The sequence below is a fragment of the Terrapene carolina genome, unplaced genomic scaffold, assembly GCF_002925995.2.
Source record: "Terrapene carolina triunguis isolate 2854851 unplaced genomic scaffold, T_m_triunguis-2.0 Scaffold210, whole genome shotgun sequence".
In the NCBI taxonomy this organism is placed as follows: Eukaryota; Metazoa; Chordata; order Testudines; family Emydidae; genus Terrapene; species Terrapene triunguis.
In genome coordinates this window covers 24,272,204-24,292,876 of record NW_020664561.1, presented here as the reverse complement: position 1 = coordinate 24,292,876, position 20,673 = coordinate 24,272,204, and the positions used below count along the sequence as shown (strand labels likewise).

General features: G+C 38.7%; 1 protein-coding gene across 1 annotated transcript in view; it reads left to right on the top strand.

Moving 5' to 3' along the window:
* The window catches only part of LOC113407287 (abnormal spindle-like microcephaly-associated protein homolog), a 39,278-nt gene extending 19,298 nt beyond the window's left edge, over positions 1-19,980 (top strand). Inside the window, exons 17-28 of the mRNA XM_026655616.2 lie at positions 1,864-2,058; positions 3,076-7,698; positions 9,758-9,924; positions 10,674-10,833; positions 14,323-14,532; positions 14,750-14,899; positions 15,982-16,173; positions 16,575-16,767; positions 17,270-17,424; positions 18,376-18,552; positions 19,597-19,769; positions 19,847-19,980. Coding sequence (XP_026511401.1) covers positions 1,864-2,058; positions 3,076-7,698; positions 9,758-9,924; positions 10,674-10,833; positions 14,323-14,532; positions 14,750-14,899; positions 15,982-16,173; positions 16,575-16,767; positions 17,270-17,424; positions 18,376-18,552; positions 19,597-19,769; positions 19,847-19,952 — 6,501 coding nt within the window. The 3' untranslated portion in view covers positions 19,953-19,980. The remainder of the gene's footprint in view (positions 1-1,863; positions 2,059-3,075; positions 7,699-9,757; positions 9,925-10,673; positions 10,834-14,322; positions 14,533-14,749; positions 14,900-15,981; positions 16,174-16,574; positions 16,768-17,269; positions 17,425-18,375; positions 18,553-19,596; positions 19,770-19,846) is intronic.
* The last annotated feature ends 693 nt before the right edge of the window (positions 19,981-20,673 follow it).

The window sequence follows — 20,673 nt, the reverse complement described above, 5'->3', positions numbered from 1 at the left end:
GAAACCTCCTGGAATACCCCCTTGGCCGCAGCATCTAGGGGTTCTTAACTGCCTCAAGAGATCGAGGAACAGGAAGCTGGTACCAAGGAGGAAGTGACACCAAGGAGCATATTCTAGTCTCTGGACGAAGCCATCATGCCTCCCACTCCATCTTTGGCAGATGACTTTCATGTTTTCCAGGAGCTTGCAAACACCCTCCAGGTACAATTGGAGGCAGTCAAGGACACCCACCATCAGCTCTTGACATCCTTCACTCTTCGTCCTCCTCAAAAATCGCCTTCTTGATTAATGAGGCCATTTTAGTCCAGGAAAACATCTTGTGGCAAGCCCTGGCATCAGTAGTGCCAACCTGCAAGCGAATGGATAAAAGATAGTATGTCTTAGCCCAGGAATCTGAATTCCTATTTTCCCACTCCTCACCCAACTCCATTGTGGTGGATGTCGTCAACTCCCGCAGCCAATAACATCAATCCAGGACTACTCCCTATAATAGGGATTGGAAGTGCCTTGATCCTTTTGGCAGAGAAGTGTTCTTCTCAGGCACTTTGCAGTTCTGTATCGCCAACTACCAAGCCCTCACGGCGAAATACAACTACATAAATTACTCGAAACGGAATGACTTTATTGAAAAGTTGACAGACACATCACAATTCCTTTAAGGCCGTTATCCAGGAGGGCCAATTAGTGGCAAAGATATTGCTGCAATCTGTCCTCGACGCAGCCGACATGGCAGCTAGGTTCATCTCTACAGCTGTGGTAATGCAATGAGCATCATAGCTTCATTTTGTCAGGATTCCCAAACGAGGGGTAGTCCACAGTTGAGGACCTTCCCTTTTGAGGGCATGAAGCTCTTCACTGGGAAGACTGACGCCTTCGTTCGCACTCTGAAGGACTCCAGGCCTACCCTCCAGTCACTGGTTATCTATACACTGGGACAAAAGAGACTATTTAGTCCCCAGCCCCAGCATAAACCACACGCCACCCACCCTCCTCCCCTCTACTTCAGAGTTCTTGTTAATGACTCTGTGGTAGAGAAGGAAATAAGGGAGGTTAGCTTGCATGTGCTGATAAGTCTTGTGGTGCAGCACGAGGAGAGACAGTACATGTGTGGTCCCAGCAGACACTGCTACCAAAGTTCTCTGATTAGCAGTGTAGGGACACAAGCACACCTACAGTGGAGCATCCATATATGGACACACATCTCGAAGAACCATCATTACTGCACAAGGTGAGGAACTTCGTCGAAGAGTTCCTTAATATAGAAGTTAAAAGCTAGAACTACTGCTAATATCTAAAGTTAAAAGTGCTGAAGATGTGAATAAAGATTGTCCAAGGGGAGAAGGCAAGAACATAACGTACTATCTATAATGACTTACCAGCTGAAATCCCTAAGATCTATTTCAGGAAAGTTTGCTTCCAGTAACAGGAAGTGAAGAAATAACAAATCTTCTCGCCTAAGCTAAAGGGGTGGGGGTGGGGGTTGAAATATGATACTACATATATATTAACTAACTTTTGTTATTAGTGGGAAACTGTCTCCCTTTGACAAATCTCTGAAAATAACTATAATCAACATAGTTTTACTAATTGGCATTTATGTATTGCAATTAGAGGGATCCTGTTTTGATGCTGAAAAAGCACATGAAGCTTATTTGAAAATGTGTGTTTGAGGGAGAAATAAACATTGTTACTCAAACTAAGATCTAGTAAAATGTGTATTCCAGTAAATTTTTGGAACTGATAATGCTGTGACCTCATTTTCCTTCAAGAAACGATGGAGGCTTAGCTTTGGGTACCTACTCTGTTGTTTTTTGTTTTTAAACTAAAAACAAACAACTTTCAATGGAAATTCACTCCTTGCAGGAAAAAGACAAAGCTGCTCGGATTATTCAATCAACTGTAATAAATTTTCTGTCTCACCGGCGCATCCAGAAAAAAGTTAACGCAGCAATTTTCATTCAGAAACACTGGAGAAGATATTTAGCTGAGAGGAAAACTTTGAAATTAAAAATGGCAAAACTGGAGGAAACTAAAAGTGAATCCGCTACAGTCATCCAGGTACGATTAAGTTAACGGGGGCAAAAAGCAATAAAGCTTTTTAAAAGAAGCTTCTTCTCTACTTAAAGTTGAAGGAAAAGGCACATTCCAATGTCAGAGGTTTTGCTGGTGGCATCACAAAGACTTAAAGCAGAATATTCTCTGCTTTCAGTAGCTGCAGACTAAACTACCCAGAACTCTAGACTATTCCTTTGAAAGTGCCAAATGGGACATAATGCTGGTATTTGCTATTGTTTTTAATGTTTCCCATTGGTACACCAAAGGGTTTAAAATAGTGGTTCCTAAATTTCTGATCACATGGTGCTGTTTTGCTTCTTTTCCAGCTCCTAAATAGCACTGAGCCTGAAAATTCATTAATTTCTTAATAATCCTTCTTTATATAAGCAACTGCTATAGGTGCCACAGGATGCTTGCTTTTTGTGGGAGGAGAAGTAGTCATCTATTGTCTCATTCCTGATTGTGCTAATACCTAAGACATTTTCTCTATTAAGATGTGGTACATACTTTGAATACGTATGAGAACCCCTTATTGTTACTTTTAATTCAGAACTCTTATAAATAAGAATATATAAATAAATACCCAACAGTAACTTGTGGACTTCAACCCAAATGCTAGTTAAACTTTTTGTAAGAAAACTCTGGGACTTTGTGTTAATTCTCAGTTTATTTCTCAATAGTTTGAAAGGGAATCTTAACTGCTTTAATAGTTCGCCCTTTGGCACAGAATTGGTATGTAAAAAGAAATAGCCTTAATGCATTCTGTATTTGTGATCATGAAAAAAGTTCTGGACCGTTAGTCTGGGGATAGGGTAGCAGTGAATAAATTGGAACCCACAGATGAATAGTCCATAAACTGAGGATTAATGTTGAAAGTGGCAAAGTTGGGGGGTTCTTTTTGTTTTTCTTTTTTTCAATAAGAAAAGTAACTAGCTCTTGGGGTGAAACTTCTAGGCCAACTTGAATATTAATATAATCTCAGTTTAATCCATAAATTTATCATTCTGTTCTATTTTGCAGACTTACTGGAGGAGATTCTCTGCTAGAAAAAGATATCTACAGTTAAGATACTATGCTATCCTTGTGCAAGCTAGGATAAGAATGTTGATTGCTGCTGCTGCATATAAACGACTTCTTTGGGCAACTGTTACAATTCAGAGACATTTGCGTGCTTCCTTGGTGGCAAAACAAGATCAGCAAAGATATGAAACTTTAAAGTCTTCATCACTTGTCATTCAATCTGCATTTAGAAGATGGAGAAAACACAAAATTGAGCAGAAAATTAAAGCTGCGATAGTGTTGCAAACTACTTTCCGAAAATGGCAAGCCTCAAAATTAGCTAAGAGAGAGCAAGCTGCTGTTGTCATACAGTCTTGGTATAGAATGCATAAAGATTTGAAGCAGTATTTACATGTTAGAAAAAGTGCTATCCAGATTCAAGCCTGGCTTAGATGTTTTCAGGCTAAACATGTTTATGAGGAAAAAAGGGCATGCATACTGATGATTCAAAAGTATTACAGAGCTTATCGGTTGGGTAAAATTCAAAGAGAAAACTATTTGCAAAAACGTGCAGCAGTTACAGTCCTCCAAGCTGCTTTTAGAGGCAGGAAAACTCGTCTGTTATATAGACAAATAAAAGCAGTCTATGTTGTTCAATCACATTGGAGAATGAGACAAGAGCAGCGAAGATTTTTACTCATGAAACAGTCTGTTGTTACATTACAGTCGCATGTGAGAAAATATCAACAACTAAAAAGATACAAAGAGACTAAAAATGCTGTTTGCATAATTCAAACTCGATACAGAGCATATGTTTCATCTAAAAATGCTGTCTCTTCTTTCCAGAAAATGCGCCTTGCTGCCATTGTGCTACAATCTGCCTACAGAAGAATGCAAGCTAGGAAAGAGGCCCACATATTGAGATCTGTGGTGAAAATTCAGTCAAGTTATCGTGCTTATGTTGCCCAGAAAAAATTTGAAAATTTAAAAGCTGCTGCAGTGAAGATTCAGGCTTTTATAAAAATGATACAAGCACGTAAACATTACCGTGCTTTAAGGGAGGCAGCACTCTATGTTCAACGAAGATACCGTTCCCAAAAATACATCCTTCAACTTAAAGAAGAATATAGGAAACTGAAGGAAGCTTGTGTCAGAGTTCAAGCTGTAGTGCGAGGGCATCTGATCAGAAAACAAGTACAAAGCTGGAGAGAGGCTGCAACCTTGCTCCAGGCTTACTACAGAATGAAAAGGGATAGGCAACGTTATTTGAGGGTGTATACCGCTACTGTTATCATTCAGAATCGTTATTGTGCATACCAAGAGCAAATCCGTCAGAGGCAGAAATTCTTGAAAGTCAAAAAGGCAGTTGTCTGCTTGCAAGCAGCCTACAGAGGTTATAGAGTACGCAAAATGCTTAAACTTCAGTATACAGCCACTGTTAAAATCCAGACAGCTTTTAGAGCTCATGCTGCAAGAATGAAATATCAAGCAATGATTCAGGCCTCTATTGTGATTCAGAGGTGGTACAGAGCCTACAAAACGGGTTACAAAGTGAGACTGAGCTTCTTAAAAAGAAGAGCAGCTGTGATTTCTCTTCAAGCAGCTCTTCGTGGTTGGCAAGTACGAAAACAGGTTCAAAGGCAACATGCTGCTGCAGTTACAATACAAACTGCCTTTAGAAAGTTCCAGGCTCAAAGATTCAGGCTTATAAACAGTGCTGTGCTAACTATCCAGCGGCATTATAGAGCCAGTATTGTAGGTAGAAAACAGCGGCAAGAATATATGGAACTGCATAACTGTATTGTACAGCTCCAGGCAGTTTGGAGAGGAAGAACTGTGAGAAAACAAATTCAAAGGAAGCATCAATTTGCAGTAATCATACAATCCTATTACAGAATGCATGTAAATCAATCAAAGTTGAAAACTTTGAGACAAGCTGTCTTAGTGATTCAGAGACACTACAGAGCTTACTGTATGAAAAAGGAACAACGTACATTTTATCTAAAAACAAAAGCAGCTGCCTTAGTCTTGCAAGCTGCTTTCCGTGGGATGAGAGTGAGGAAACAATTATGGGAACTCAACGAAGCTGCTACTATTATACAAGCAACCTACAAATCCTATGTAGTAAAAACAAAATATGCAGAACTTAAAGCTATGACTATCATGGTTCAAAGGCGGTATCGTGCAGTTGTTCAAGCTAAGTATCAAAAGCAGGAATATCTGTCTTTAAAGAATGCAGTTGTTAAAATTCAGGCTATTTATAGAGGTATAAAAGTAAGAAGACAAATTCACTGCATGCACCAGGCAGCTATTTCAATTCAAGCCATGTTTAAGATGCATCGTATAAACATTAGATATCGTGCAGTGAAACTGGCAGCAACTGTAATTCAAATTAGATATAGAGCATTTTGTCAAGGGAGAGTGGAACGTAAAAAATACTTAATGTTACAGAGATCATCCCTTGTCCTTCAGGCTGCCTATAGAGGCATGAAAGTTCGAAGAAAGGTAAGAATTATGCATCAATCTGCAACAATAATACAGTCATATTATCAAATGCACAGACAACAAAAAGCTTTCAAAAAGTTATCCATGGTAACTAAACAGATACAGCAGTGGTATCGTGCTTGCAAAGAACGAAATGTTCAAGTACATAAATACAGGATTATGAAGAGGGCCATACTCTGTATCCAGGCTGCGTTTCGCGGCATGAAAACCAGGAGACATTTGAAAATGATGCATGTAGCTGCAGCCTTTCTTCAAAGGAGAGTTAGATCCTTTCTTAAAAGGAAAAAATATATTTCTCTTAGGACAGCTGCTGTTATGATTCAGAGAAAATATAGAGCAACAGCACATGCAAAGCAACAGCACCAAGAATATCTTCATCTCCGAAAGGCTGCTGTTACCATACAGTCTGCTTATAGAGGCTTTGTGGTAAGGAAAAAGATGCAACAGATGCACAGGGCTGCTACAGTTATCCAAGCAGCTTTAAGAATGTATAGAATGTGTATTTCCTATCAATCTGTCAAATTTGCTTCAATAACTATACAACAACATTACCAAGCTTACAAGGAGGGAAAACGTGTGAGAGAAATGTATTTAAAACAGTACAACTCTGTTTTAGTTCTTCAGACTGCCTATAGAGGAATGAAAACAAGACAGCTCCTAAAGAAAAAACATAATGCTGCCACCATTATACAAAGCAATTATCGAATGTACAGGCAAAGTTGTTGTTACAAAAAAGTACAGTGGGCAACCCAAGTAATACAGAAAAGATACAGAGCCAGTAAGCTGAGAGGAATTGCAGTACAGCAGTACTCTTCTATGAAGAAAGCAGCCACTTGCATCCAGAGAGCTTTTCGAGAGATGAGGGCAAGAAAAAAACATCAAGAAATGTGCCATGCTGCTGCTGTTCTTCAGAGACGTTTTAAAACATTTAAAGAACGACAAAGGTATCTTTCCCTTAAAGCTGCTGCTGTTGTCCTTCAGAGAAGATACAGAGCTTTAATTTTGGTAAGATGGCACACTCAGGAATACCTTTCTTTTCGTAGAGCAGTTATTCGTATACAGTCTCTGTACAGGGGTATTCAAACAAGAAGAAACATTCAGCATATGCATTTGGCTGCCAGCACAATACAGTCAGCATTTAGAATGCATAGGATTAAAATCTCCTACCAGAGAATGAGAATTGCAGCTGTAGTCATACAGAATTATTACAGATTCTATGTTAAAGGAAAAATTCAACGGAAGAGATATCTGACAATTCAGAAATCTGTGCTGGTCATTCAGGCTGCTTATAGAGGCATGAAAGCACGACAAGAACTGAAAATCATGCATGCATCAGCAACTATAATACAGTCTCTTTATCGTATGCACAAACAGCATAATCATTATAAACAGTTTCGTTGGGCAGTCAGAGTTGTACAGCAAAGGTTCAGAGCTAACAGGGCAAGAGGAGCTGAAGTAAAAAACTATACCAAAATTAAAAAGGCTGCCCTTTGTCTTCAGTCTGCTTTTCGTGCTAAAAAAGCTAGGCAGTTGGCTACAATCATACAAGCAGTTCGGCGTATTCAATCAGTCTTACAGATGTACTTAGACAGGAGACGTTTTCTTAAGAAGAAGACGGCAGCAATAGCAATTCAGTCTGCGTTCCGATGCCATAGAATGAAGACTCGCTACAAAGCAATTCGGGATTCAACAGTTGCGATTCAGCGATGGTACAGAGCCTGTCGAATGGCTCGTTTACAGAAAGCTGAGTACTCTGCCCAAAGGCAAGCCATAATAATTATTCAGTCTGCCTATCGTGGAACAGTAATAAGAAAAATGGCAAAGCAAAAACGTGCTGCAAGAAAGATTCAGTCTTTTCTTCACATGGCTGCGCATCGTAGAAAATTTGTTCGACTCAGAGCAGCAGCTGTTACGTTGCAGACTTACTACTTGATGAATAAAACCAAATTACAGTATATGACCTACAGAAAGGCAGTATTTATATTACAGCAGCATTACAGATCATATTTAGCTATGAAACACCAAAGAGGAGCTTACTTAAGAACCCGGAAGAGCATTATAATTATACAATCTAGAATCAGGGGATTCATCGAGCGGAGAAAGATTCAGAAAATTAAACAAAGCACAATAAAAATTCAGGTATGTGAAAATGCAATATGTGTTGTGTTGTATACATCCCTGGTTAATACTGTAACATCTGATGACAAACTGTAATATAAATTGTGTTAAAAACAAGACCAAAAGTGCAATACTGGTTGCCAGTATGTAATAGGTTTCTGAAGCATGATTGATGTAACTGCTATAACAATCATCAACGGATGAATCAGTTATACTCTGAAAGGTGACTTTAAAAATGGCATTATTAGTGACTTCCACATTCAAAATGCTCGTTTTACAAGTAATAACTTTTCCTAAATTCTAGTTCTACAAACTCAACTTTCAGGCTGCGAATGTGAAGTTGGTGTTTTTCCTGCTTGTGCAGGAAACAAAGATTCTTCAGGTTAAACTATGCCCTCGTATTCAGTCGGTTTGTACAGATTAGACTAATGGTAATTTAATAGTTACACTGATACGAGAAGGAATGGAAGCCAGCTCATTTACTTAAATGTGTGGACTCTGGAGTGGTAAGTAGAGTAAAAGTAGTAACTTATTTTGTCAAAGTGAGAAGCTATGACAATATATATAGAGCAAGGGGTAGGAAGATGCCATTTTTGCATAGTCTCTTTCAGCCCTCTTTAAAAGGCTCTTTTTTAGGGTGAGTAAATGGCTGATCTTGATCCCTTTTAAAAAAACTTGTTAACGTTAGATGTTTGAGGCCCCTGACACACACACACACACTCACTCACTCACTCACTCACTCTCTCTCTCTCTCTCTCTCTCTCTCTCTCTATATATTTTTTTTCTTTTTCAAGAGGGGGTGGGAGGCAGCCGAACATCAGAGGGAAGAAAGTGTGGTCCGCGAATCCAGAGATATGTCTAGGAATTTGAGGAAAAACACTCAGAAACCCAGTCTTCCGTCCCTCCGTGACAGGTCAAAGGGCTGCTGGGAGAAAGTAGAGAGCACTGCTCTTGGCTTCACAGACTGTAGTGTGGAACTAACCAGTGGGTTCACAGTAACTGGTCCTCTGAGCTCCCTTCTGGTGTTTCCCACTCTTTTTGGTTGGGTATGTCTCTCGCTACTCCCATAGGCTGTTTGTTTGTGGAAAGAGTTGCAAATGATTTTTTTCCCTAGTCCCCTTAGCTATCTCGTTTTGGGGGACAGGGGATTTCTCCTTGGACTGCCGTAGCTTCCTGGAGTAGGGGGTGCCAAGATACGCCTTACCTTTTTACATTTCCTTCTCCTGCACAGCCCAAAAAGGGGAGTAGGAGTTTTAGGGTTTCTTATAATGTTCCAGATTTTTTGTTTGGGAGAAGGGGGAAACCCTCCCATTTATTTTTCAGTTGCTGGAGCCCCTGAGATAAGGCAGCAGAAACTATCTAACCTCACTTCTTACTAATGTGCAAGTGTACCTAGACAGGTGATTGGGCTTCTGCCTTCAAAACAGAGAGCGCGTAAGGTGGGAGATCCTCAGCATCCCAAATTCCCATAATATAGATGCAGAAATAATTTGATTGGCCACTTACAAAAAGTGAAATCGGTGAGTAGAGCCACAGTTTATGGTAAGAGCAGAAAAAAAAGTACAGTATAAACTGAAATATGCTAGGATTTACCATGGATTTAGTTAGAGACAACAATACCTTCACTACAAGTTTCCAACTCTGTAAATACAGCAGTGCTACTGAGCCCATCACCTTTGAAATATTGAACAACAAAAACAGCTTCAAATCAAAGTAGTTGCAGTTAGGTTTCAGGTTGTTCCACCATTATCTTTAAAATCTGTAACTTTTATCTTTTAATTCATTTTGGGATTTTTTTTTCTTGCTGAAATTTACATTGATGGAAGTGTGTGTAGTATTCCCCAGCTTCTACTTTCTCTCTTGCTGTGTGCAGGAGAAACTGACTATACACAAAGTGCTATAGTAAAGAAACTGACAAGATTTCCCCCGCCCTCCTTTCTAGTAATCTTGTGTGCAACTTATAACAATAAGATTTAAAAAAGACATTCAGGCAGAAGTGACTAATTGGAGAAGTGGGGCGTTTCCTAGTTTGTCCCATTAAATACAAAATTAATTGCTTGTTTGTTTTTTTGTTTGATAGGCTTTGTTTAGGGGTTTTAAAGCCAGGCAGTTGGCTGGTAAAATGAGAGCTGCACGAACAATTCAAGCCTGGTTCAGAAGATACAGAGCACGAAAAGAATATACAGCTGTGGTAAAAGCTACTTGTGTCATTCAAGGTTATTTCAAAAGCAAACGGCAGAGGACCTGGTAATGTACTATTGTTGTGTGACGCACATCTTTTCATGGTCTTGAGCTATTTATTGTTTCATAACTTAATATTGCTTTGTAGACTGGCAAATCTCTGTCATCTCTTAGGCCCTGATTCTGCAAAGACTCAAGTATGAGTAATCCATTGACTCCTTGTGGCTAATGTGCATAAAGTTATTCACATGTTTACATCTTTGAGGGTTGGGGCTTATCTTTGTATTTGGTGTGAGTTTTGTGTTTGTTAATCTTGGAAAGACAGAAGGGGAGAGCCAGCTGCAGATGCTTTCCCCGCTTTCATCTCCATATGTGAAGTTTAGTTTTACTACGCTGCTTTCTTCTCAAGAGTTATGTTTGAGTTTTGAAAACTCCAGAATGAAAAACTTGGTTTCATTTTTTGTATTTTAATTAAAGTTCTAGTATCCTGCTCCAAAGTAAAACTTCTTTTTGTTTTCTACTTATTTGTCTTGAGACAAGATCTAAAATTTCTCAAGTCACTTTTTACTAGTTTACTCCAATGATTCATGTTTCCATTGATTTTAACTAGTCTTGAGCCTTAAGAGGTGGGCCAGTGTTCTATTGTGAGTGTGAGTGTGTACCAAAATTTCTATGGACTTGATAACTTTCCAATGAATGCCACTTGTCTTGCTAATCTTCTGCTGATAGCAATAAATAAATGCAAATGAAAACTTTTCATTTTTTAAAACTCACGGGATTTTTTTAGAAAAGCTAAAAATGTTCATTTGCATTAGGTTTTTGAAAATGAAGGCCTCTACAGTTACTATTCAGAGGAGATGGAGAGAAACCCTTACTGCAAGAACAATTCTGCTACAATTCCTAGCAACCAAGGAAGCTGCAGTTAAGATTCAATCAGGTTACAGAAGATACAGCACTAAGAAACAGATTAAAAAGGTATTTTCACTCTTAAATTCAGCTAAGACGGGGTGGTGTTGAATGTTAAATATTTTCAGTGTAATGTTAAACTTGTGTAATGTACTCGGCCAATAATTTAGCTTTCTCTCTAAAAAGTGAGCCTGTTCTTCACTTTTGATATATATTTTTCCTAAAGAAAATGTTTAAGTTGAAAATAGAAGTACTTAAGTCAGAAAATGCCAAAGTGAAGTCCCCTATCAGCAAAGACTTAAGAGTGTGCTTAACTTTCGACACTTTGAATAGTCCCATTGAAGTTAACAAGGGAACATAGTAATTCTTCACTGTAGCTGTCGTTATCTGCTTTACTTTTAATTAGGGCTGTCGATTAATCACTATTAACTCACGATTAACTAAAAAAAAATTAATCGCGATTAAAAAATTAATTGCGACTAATCAGTTTTAATTGCACTGTTAAACAGTAGAATATCAATTGAAATTTATTAAATATTTTGGATGGTTTTTCTACATTTTCATATAGTATTCTGTGTTGTAATTGAAATGAAAGTGTATATTTTTGATTACACCTCTACCTCGATATAACGCTGTCTTCGGGAGCCAAAAAATCTTACCGCGTTCTAGGTGAAACTGCGTTCTATTGAGCTTGCTTTGATCCACCAGAGTGCGCAGCCCCGCCCCTCCGGAGCACTGCTTTACCGCGTTATATCCAAATTCGTGGTATATCGGGTAGAGGTGTACAAATATTTGTACTGTAAAAATGATGATAAACAAAAGAAATAGTACTTTTCAATTCACCTCGTACAAGTACTGTAATGCAATCTTTGTCATGAAAGTGCAACTTACAAATGTAGATTTTTGTTGTTACGTAATTGCACTCAAAAACAAAATAATGTAACACTTCAGAGCCTGCAAGTCCACTCTGTCTTAGCGATTGGCTGAACAAGAAGTAGGACTAACAAGTTTATTTACATTTACAGGAGATAATGCTGCCCTCTTCTTATTTACAGTGTCAGCAGAAAGTGAGAATAGGCATTTGCATGGCACTTTTGTAGCCAGCATTGCAAGGTATTTACGTGCCAGATATGCTAAACATTCATGCTTCAGCCACCATTCCACAGGACATGCTTCCATGCTGATGCCGCTTGTTTTAAAACAAAAAACAAAAAAAACGTTAATCTAATTTGTGACTGAACTCCTTGGGGGAGAATTGTATGTCCCCTGCTCTTTTACCCACATTCTGCCATATATTTCATGTTATAGCAGTCTTGGATGATGACCCAGCACATGTTCATTTTAAGAACACTTTCACTGCAGATTTGACAAAACACAAAGAAGGTACCAATGTGAGATTTCTAAAGATAGCTACAGCACTCAACCCAAGGTTTTAAGAATCTGAAGTGCCTTCCAAAATCTGGGAGGGACGAGATGTGGAGCATGCTTTCAGAAGTCTTAAAAGAGCAACACTCCAATGCGGAAACTACAGAACCACCAAAAAAGAAAATCAACCTTCTGCTCAGATAATGAAAATGAACATGCGTCAGTCCATGCTGCTTTGGATTGTTATCGAGACGAACCCATCATCAACATGGACGTATGTCCTCTGGAATGGTGGTTGAAGCATGAAGGGACACATGAATCTTTAGCACATCTGGCACGTAAATATCTTGTGACGCCGGCTACAACAGTACCATGCGAACGCCCGTTCTAATTTTCAGGTGACGTTGTAAGCAAGAAGGGGGCAGCATTATCTCCTGCAAGTGTAAAAACTCGTTTGAGCAATTGGCTGAACAAGAAATAGAACTGAGTGGACTTGCAGGCTCAAAATTTTTTTATTTTTGAATGCAGTTTTTTGTACATAATTCTGCATTGGTAAGATCAACTGTCATGATAAAGAGACTGCACTACAGTACTTGTATTAGATGAATTGAAAAATACTATTTTTGTTTTTTACAGTGCAAATACTTGTTATAAAAAATAAATATAAAGTCAGCACTATACACTTTGTATTCTGTGTTGTAACTGAAATCAATATATTTGAAAATGTAGAAAACATCCAAAAATATTTAAATAAACAGTATTCTATTATTGTTAGTGCGATTAATTGAGATTAATTTTTTTAATCGCTTGACAGCCCTACTTATAATACTTGCTGCTATTTTAAAAAAAAAGTTTGTCACCAAAATATTAAGTATGGAAGGGGAAAAGAGAAGTAAAACTAGAACTAAGATTGCACTGAGTTGTGACTGACACCTAAGAAATATATCAGAGTTGTTTTCCCCCGCCCCCCCTTTTTGAGCTCTTCCATTTCCCTAAAGGTTCAGGTTTCCTTTACTTTGAGAGCAAACAAGATCCCAGTCACTTAAACTATGCCAAATATTGCATTTGCCTAATCCACACTGATAACAATAAGACCTGCTCTTTAAATAAAAGTCAAAATGGTCTATTGCCATCATGGCCACCCTGCTTAAAATAAAATCCATTGCCAACATTTTTAAGTCCTTTAAGGAGGGAAAAAGCCTCTACGTTGCGAAAATTCCTACTGCTATTAATGAATGCTGATTGACTTGCTGAGTTGAATTTAAGTAAGAAGTTTAGTGGCACCTTCATTTTATTTTTGATCCATGGCCGCCACTTTCCATCTTACAATAGATCAGGGGTGGGCAAACTACGGCCCATGGGCCGTTTTAAGCCGACCCGCGAGCTGCACCATGCGGCTTGGCCCAGCTCCAGCCAGGGCGCTGGGTCTGGGGCCGCACCATATGGCTCGGCTCCACTCCAGTGCTCCAGGTGGGGCCGCACCACGCGGCTCCTCGAAGCCACGGCTTGGCCCCGCTCCGCCCGGGGCCGCACCATGCGGCTCCTGGGAGCCGCGGCATGGCCCCGCGCCGGCTCCTACATGCTCTACTGTGAGCTGCATGGGCGGTGCCTGCGGATGGGGACAGGACGCAGAGCTGCCTGGCCGCGCCTCTGCGTAGGAGCCGGAGAAGGGATATGCCACTGCTTCCGGGAGCCACTTGAGGTAAGCGCCGCTTGGAGCCTGCACCCCTGAGCCTCTCCCAACGTCCCAACCCCCTGCCCCATCCCTGATCCCCCTCCCACTCTCCAAACTTCTCAGTCCCAGCCCAGAACACCCTCCTGCATCCCAAACCTCTCATCCCCAGCCCCACCCCAGAGCCCGCGTCCCCAGACGGAACCTGCACTCCTTCCCGCACCTCTGCCCCAGCCCTGATCCCTTTCCTGCTCTCCAAACCCCTTGGTCCCAGTCCGGAGCACCCTCCTGCACCCCAAACCTCTCATCCCCAGAGCCCACCCCCTCTCCTGCACCCCAACCCCAATATTATGAGCATTCATGGCCTTCCATACAATTTCTATTCCCCAATGTGGCCCTCGGGCCAAAAAGTTTGCCCACCCCTGCAATAGATGGTAACACGATAAACATGAAAACCTAATGTACTTCCACTATGACAAGAAAAAGCACACTTGACTATCAACACACAATTTATCTTCTAGAAGCAGCAGGCTGCATGTTTGATTCAGGCAGCTTATAGAGGCTTCAAAGAAAGACACAAGTTTCATCAACAAAAAGCTGCTGCTTTGGTCATCCAGAAACATATACGAGCTAGGCAAGAAGGAAGACTTGAATGCATAAAATACATCAAAACTAGAAAAGCTGCTATTAAACTGCAAGCATTTTTCCGGGGGTGGTTAGTGAGAAAAAAGGTAAGTGTCTTTTTAAGTGATTATAACTACATAGACATTTAAAAATATATAAGATTGATTAGGAGTTAGGCTACAGTGAAAAACTCTGTTTCAGACATTTTACTAACCCCTGCTATTTTTTTTTGTAACTCCATTTCTGAGTTATAATGATGTAGCAAAGACTAACTCTGGATTTGATTATTAATGCTGTTTCCTGACTCTGTTTTTCTTTCTACAGATTTTAGACCAGAAACAGAAGAAGCGGCTGCTTTGTTTTTCAGCTGCTGCATATCATCATCTCTCTGCTATTAAAATTCAGAGAGCATTCAGAATTCACCTTGTATTGAAACATGCACAAATGCAGATCTCTTCTGTCCTATGTATTCAGGTTAGCATTATTGGGAGGAAGGAGCTGTTGCACACTACTCATTCTCTTCAACTATTACCTAACTGGAGTAATCACTAAACTACCCAGCAGGGTTGTTGCAGTGCTGTCATCAACTGTCACCAGTGGCCCCATTGTGGATGTGAAGGCCATGCCCCCTCTACACTCTCAGGCCTGCTAGTGACCCTGACTGGAAACCAGAGTCCTGACCCCATTCCCTTCTCTATGCTGGAGGGAGGAGAGACAAGATGAAGGGGAATCACAAGCTGCATGAGACATGGAGTGATATCCCTTAAACATGCAATAACATGCTCAGAACCAATGTGTAAGCAACCCCAACTAGGTTACAGGGACTTTATTTGGACACTTTCTAACCCAGGGGTAATCAATTATTTTTTGTTAAGATTCAAACTTCTTGGTCAAGGTCCAGACTCCAGAGAAAATAATAACAATAATGATAATAAGTAAATAAAAAGATTTCACGGTCTGTTCAAAAGCATCTGGTGGTCCAGATTTGGACTGCAGTTTACCTATTGACTACCCCTGTTCTAACCCAACCAATCACACAGGGACTTGCCTAAATTGAGACAACTAATTTAATCTCCCCAAAACAAGACGCAGGCTGCTAAATGGAAGGTGAAAAAAATCCACATGCCAAAACAGACAAATTTACTATATAGGAAAAATCCTTTCCAGACACCAAAACTGGTGATCAGCCTAGTCCCCAGCATCAAAGGAGACCCTGCAACTGGATTAAGGATGGGGCTAGCAACTTCTCTCCCCATCCACCTCTGCCAAGTGAGAGCTAATCACCCAGCCCCATTACTACCACCACAGTCCAGTCCAGTGGCACACTTCCCCACCTTATTTAGGTGATCCCAGCCCCTTCGAAGCCGCACCTTTGCTAGCATGGTGTTCAGTTCCTGGCTTTGCATCAATTAAATCCTTGATAAATTCAGATTTTAGTCCTTACTCTATCAATTTTGAAGTTACAAGAAGTGTGTGCATACATGCATGTGTGGTGGTATCAGGAAAAGAAAGCAAGCTTAATTTGTCTTTTAAAAACTCCCATTTATCTTAAACAGAGGTGGTTTCGAGCAAGACTTCAACAACAAAAAAGTCTACAGGATCATCAGAAAATCATTAAAATACAGCGAATGGTTCGAAGGTGGCTGAAACAGAGAAATGAGGCTGCAACCACAATCCAAAGAGCTGTACGAAAATTCCTTTTCTACAAACAGAGAAGAAAGCTGAAGAATGGAATAATTAAATTTCAGGTATATGAATTCTCATAAGGGAATTCCATCTTGCTCATGTCTGCTATTTTATAGTTCTTAAAAAAGCCTGCTTCTTTTTTATATATAATATATGTATTTTTTTTTAAGATGAATACTAGATTGGAAAACTAAATACCAACTAGCCATCAAGTAATAGTAAAAGACACTGTTTCTGACAGATGTATTTTTGAACTGGGAATCTAGTATTCAGAGGACTGAATATTATATCTGATCATAGGCTTATAACTTAGAATTCTACAATTGAAGTATTTTGAGACTAAAATGTTATTAAACTCATATAAGGTTGATTTGAGATTCTAATGAATATTCTATCCTAGAGCCACTCTTTCTTGTAAATCTTTTCCCCATTTGTTAAATCTTTCTGCCATGTTTTCTGTCAGGCATTGTGGAGAGGATATTCTTGGAGGAAGAAAAATGACACAGCAAAAACTAAAGCGTTACGACGCAGTTTGGAAATGGCTAACAAAGAGAGCAAAGAAGAAAACAAACTCTGTAACAGAACTGCAGTTGCCATTGATTATCTTCTAAAATACAAACATATTTCTTACATTCTTGCAGCGTTAAAACATCTAGGTTAGTAGTTTCTTTTCGTAATTAAAAATTGGGCACTTTCAAGACAGCAGTGGACTCCCAAACTTCTGAGAAAGGGGAGCACATGATTATATTCAAGCTTACAGTACAACTGGGAAAAGTGACAAAGTTAGAGGATACAACAGTATGCAAAGCCATTTCCTTCTGAATCGAATACGGCACTGATAACAAGCTGTCTTAAAGAACTACATCAGAATGTAGTCATGAATGCATTATTCTAGTTCCTGGCCTCCCCATGCCCAGCAGTACTACTTACTACATGTAAGGCATAAAGGGAGTACTACTTACTTTTAATTTCACCTGATATGCAGTGTCACATATGCTGGATACCTTTGTCTTGACGGAATGTTCAAAATCAGTTTAAAAACATGGCTTGAAATTGATTTTGTTTTTGTTCTAATGTATTTGCCAAGCCTAATAAAGAAAAATGTTACTGTTTGAAAATAACTTGATTAGCATTCACAAATGAACCCTTTTATTTTAGAGGTTGTTACCAGGCTCTCCCCTCTCTGTTGTGAAAATATGGCCCAGAGCGGAGCAATCTTCACTATTTTTATTCTGATCCGGAATTGCAACCGCAGTATCCCCTGTATGGAAGTTATCAAATATTCAGTTCAAGTCCTGCTTAATGTTTCAAAGGTATTTCAGTGTTTTGCTTTTGAAGTTTCATAAGTTGTGGACTGTCTAATTTACAGATATTTACATTTATCCAAAGAGATTAGCATGAATTTATCCAACGTAATAACTGCTAGTTTTGCAAAAAAAAAAAAAAAAAAAACCCTTTTCCTGACTTTAAAACCAATTATGCCAAATTATTTTGAATCAGATCATCAAATTATTTTTCTTAATGTGAACAATTATTACGTCCTATAAAATAGTCTAATTTTAATCATGGCTTTCAATGAATTTATTTTATTTGAACTAAAATCTGAGTGGGGGGGACACATCTATAGATGATATCAACAGTTCTATAAGGAATTATTATTTAAAGCTAACTCAGCACAACTTTGGGTTGGAGGTGTATTAGTTCTATTTACAGATCTAGTTTTTGGATGGAAATGTTTGCAAAACCAGCGAATTTTATATGTACTAACTTGAATGTTTGCTATATAATACAAACATATAGATCTATGAAACAGTCATTCATATGTGATGCGCTGAAACCAGTAAAATGTTTAGCATTCAAGTCTAATACGTTTTCCTAAATGAATATCTTCTATTTCATTACAAAAATAGTATATTTTAATCAGTCAAACTGATTTTTAATATTTTTTGTAGGCTTGCATGATTTTAAAAGGATAAAACTTTGGTTAGACAATTGAACTGCATTGTAGTTGGCTAAGTAATCTGAGAGCACAATATGTACCTCCGCTGTCCCAGTTTCTAGAAAAAAGTTTTAGAAAAATTTATCATAGGGCAATTTGGCACTGTAGCTTAATGCCCAGAAATGAATTGTTTCATCTGAACTGCAATCCATATAATAAAAATATCACCTGGTTGGCCTGAATGAGAGTAGTCTTTATTTTCTTAGAGCTTGATAGGGCTATATTTGAGATCTGTTTACATCAGCTTTTCTGTCTTCCTTTTAAGTATGAAAGAACTACTCAAGCAGTTTATGAAGTGGAAAATTCTGTAGATACATTACTGGATCTACTGCAGATGTACAGAGAAAAGGCTGGTGACAAAACTTCAGAGAAAGGTGGAAGCATTTTCACAAAAACATGTTGTTTGTTGGCCATTCTTTTAAAGGATTCAAAGAGAGCTTCTGTAAGTTTTTAGTACTTCATTTTTAGTAGTTTCTTATGGCTTCTTCCAGCTGGTTGCTATTGAATTATTCAGACTGCCTGTTGAAGTATATGCATCTGACTATAGCAATGTCCACCACAGTTGCAATAGTACTTGTTGCTGTAATATTGTAATATGGTGTGTATTTCACCTTGAGTGTGGTGCATGATCTTTGAGTTGCACAACTTGGTCTTTCTACCCTTTTTTTTTTTATATATTTAAAAACACTGACAGTTACGCAGAGCTCACATACCGTTCTTTCTGATAATCCACTTGTACTTTCTTTTTCTTGATGACACTTTGTAAATATTGTCTTTGTCCTTGCTCTCCATTCCAATCCAGTAAGACTTACAATGTTCTCAAATTCTACTTACTATACAGTTGGTTTGTGAGACTTCATGTTGGCATGCACCATTGTTTCCTGGTTTGTGGCAGACAAATAAACTGTGTGTACACTCAAATGATTTCCATCAGTGTAGCTCCATTGGTGGCAGCAACACTGGAAGCGTTAGTGTAGGTAAGGCTCCAGATATAAATAGCCACCAGCTGTTTATTCACATGTCATTTTAAACCTCTTCAGAACAGCTCTATGATACTCAGTGGTAATATTGCTGGTATCCACCTGTGGCCTTGTCTAATCTAGCACTTCCACTGGTGCAGCTGTAAATGAATTAGTTAATATTTGCTGTATCTTTGGAACCATCATTAGACAAAACTGCATTCAAGGCATAAAATTCCTTTCTGGAAATAGTTTAGTTGGAAATATCTGGTTATAAAGCTACTTGTGTATCTTCCAGTGTCACTGATAGTTCAAATGTCTAATGCCATCAGGATGTTGAAATGCCAACTGAAATTAAAAATCTATTGCGTTCAAATACATTTCAGTGTGTCTTCATGGAGAGGAGAAGTGCTGCATGTTCTGTGAAAATGTAGACTATTGAGCAAACTGAGTAGTTTTCCATTATTTATTAACTTACTATTAAATTACCTTTTGAGTATTGATTGTGTGAAATTTGCATTTCTTAGGACATCCGAAGCACATCTAGAGCTGCTTCTCGTATTCATAGCTTATATAGACTTACAGCTCGTAAACACAAAATGGATGCTGAACGAACTCTTTCCAAACACAAGATGCACACATCCATGAGTGGGAGTTTCTTTGTTCCAGTAACTCCTGTACGAACAAAAGTAGTTTCAAGGTAAGAATTTTAAATTAACCTGCTTTTTTTCTTGTGAAAATATACTGTTGTCTAATTTCAAGCAATTCTTTTTTCAGAATTAAACCAGACTGGGTTTTAAGGAAAGATAACATGCAAGAAATTGTAGATCCTCTGCAAGCTATTCGAATGGTAATGGATACACTTGGTACTGCCTACCACTAAAATGTAGATACTATCTTTGAAAATATGTGTGTATTCAAAATGGTTAAATGCTTTTGAGGGGGGAAACAAATTAGTGTCAAAGGTGATTACTTAAAGATGCAAATTTACTCTACAATTGTCATTTTATTTTGTACAGGGTTTTTTTTTTACGCTACTTTTGTACTAATGCTTAAAGCAATTGTACAATAAAATACTGAACTGCTTTGAAGCTCTTGGGTGTTTTTCTTGCTTTACTATTTCAAATATACTGTTTTTATGCAGCTGTAATCTTATAAAAAACAAGGCAGCATTTTAGCATGCAGCTTCTCACAAAGGCTGAATGTGTTTTCATATTAAACTCTTTGGTGAAAGGACTATTACTTATATGTTTAACGGTGCCTAGCACAGTGGGGTCCAACCTGGCTGAGGCCTTCAGGTGTTACTGCACTATAAATGCAGAGTAATGTGACATGGTTGTGTCTAATAATTTTCAATTGTTTTTATTTTCAGTGATGTAGCCAATGAACTGTCTTGTGAAACTAATATATACTAACTATCGTGAACTTAATGACAAAAGCAACCCTTCCAACACCACCATACCTCCAGCACATGAGTGGAGACAGGATTTCTTGATTTTTGGTTTTAATTGTTCTTAATCTCACTTAGAGGCACTCGTGTAATATAATAAAATTGGTGATATGCAGGAGGAGACTTTTGGGAGCTTCTTGTTTAAAATTTTATA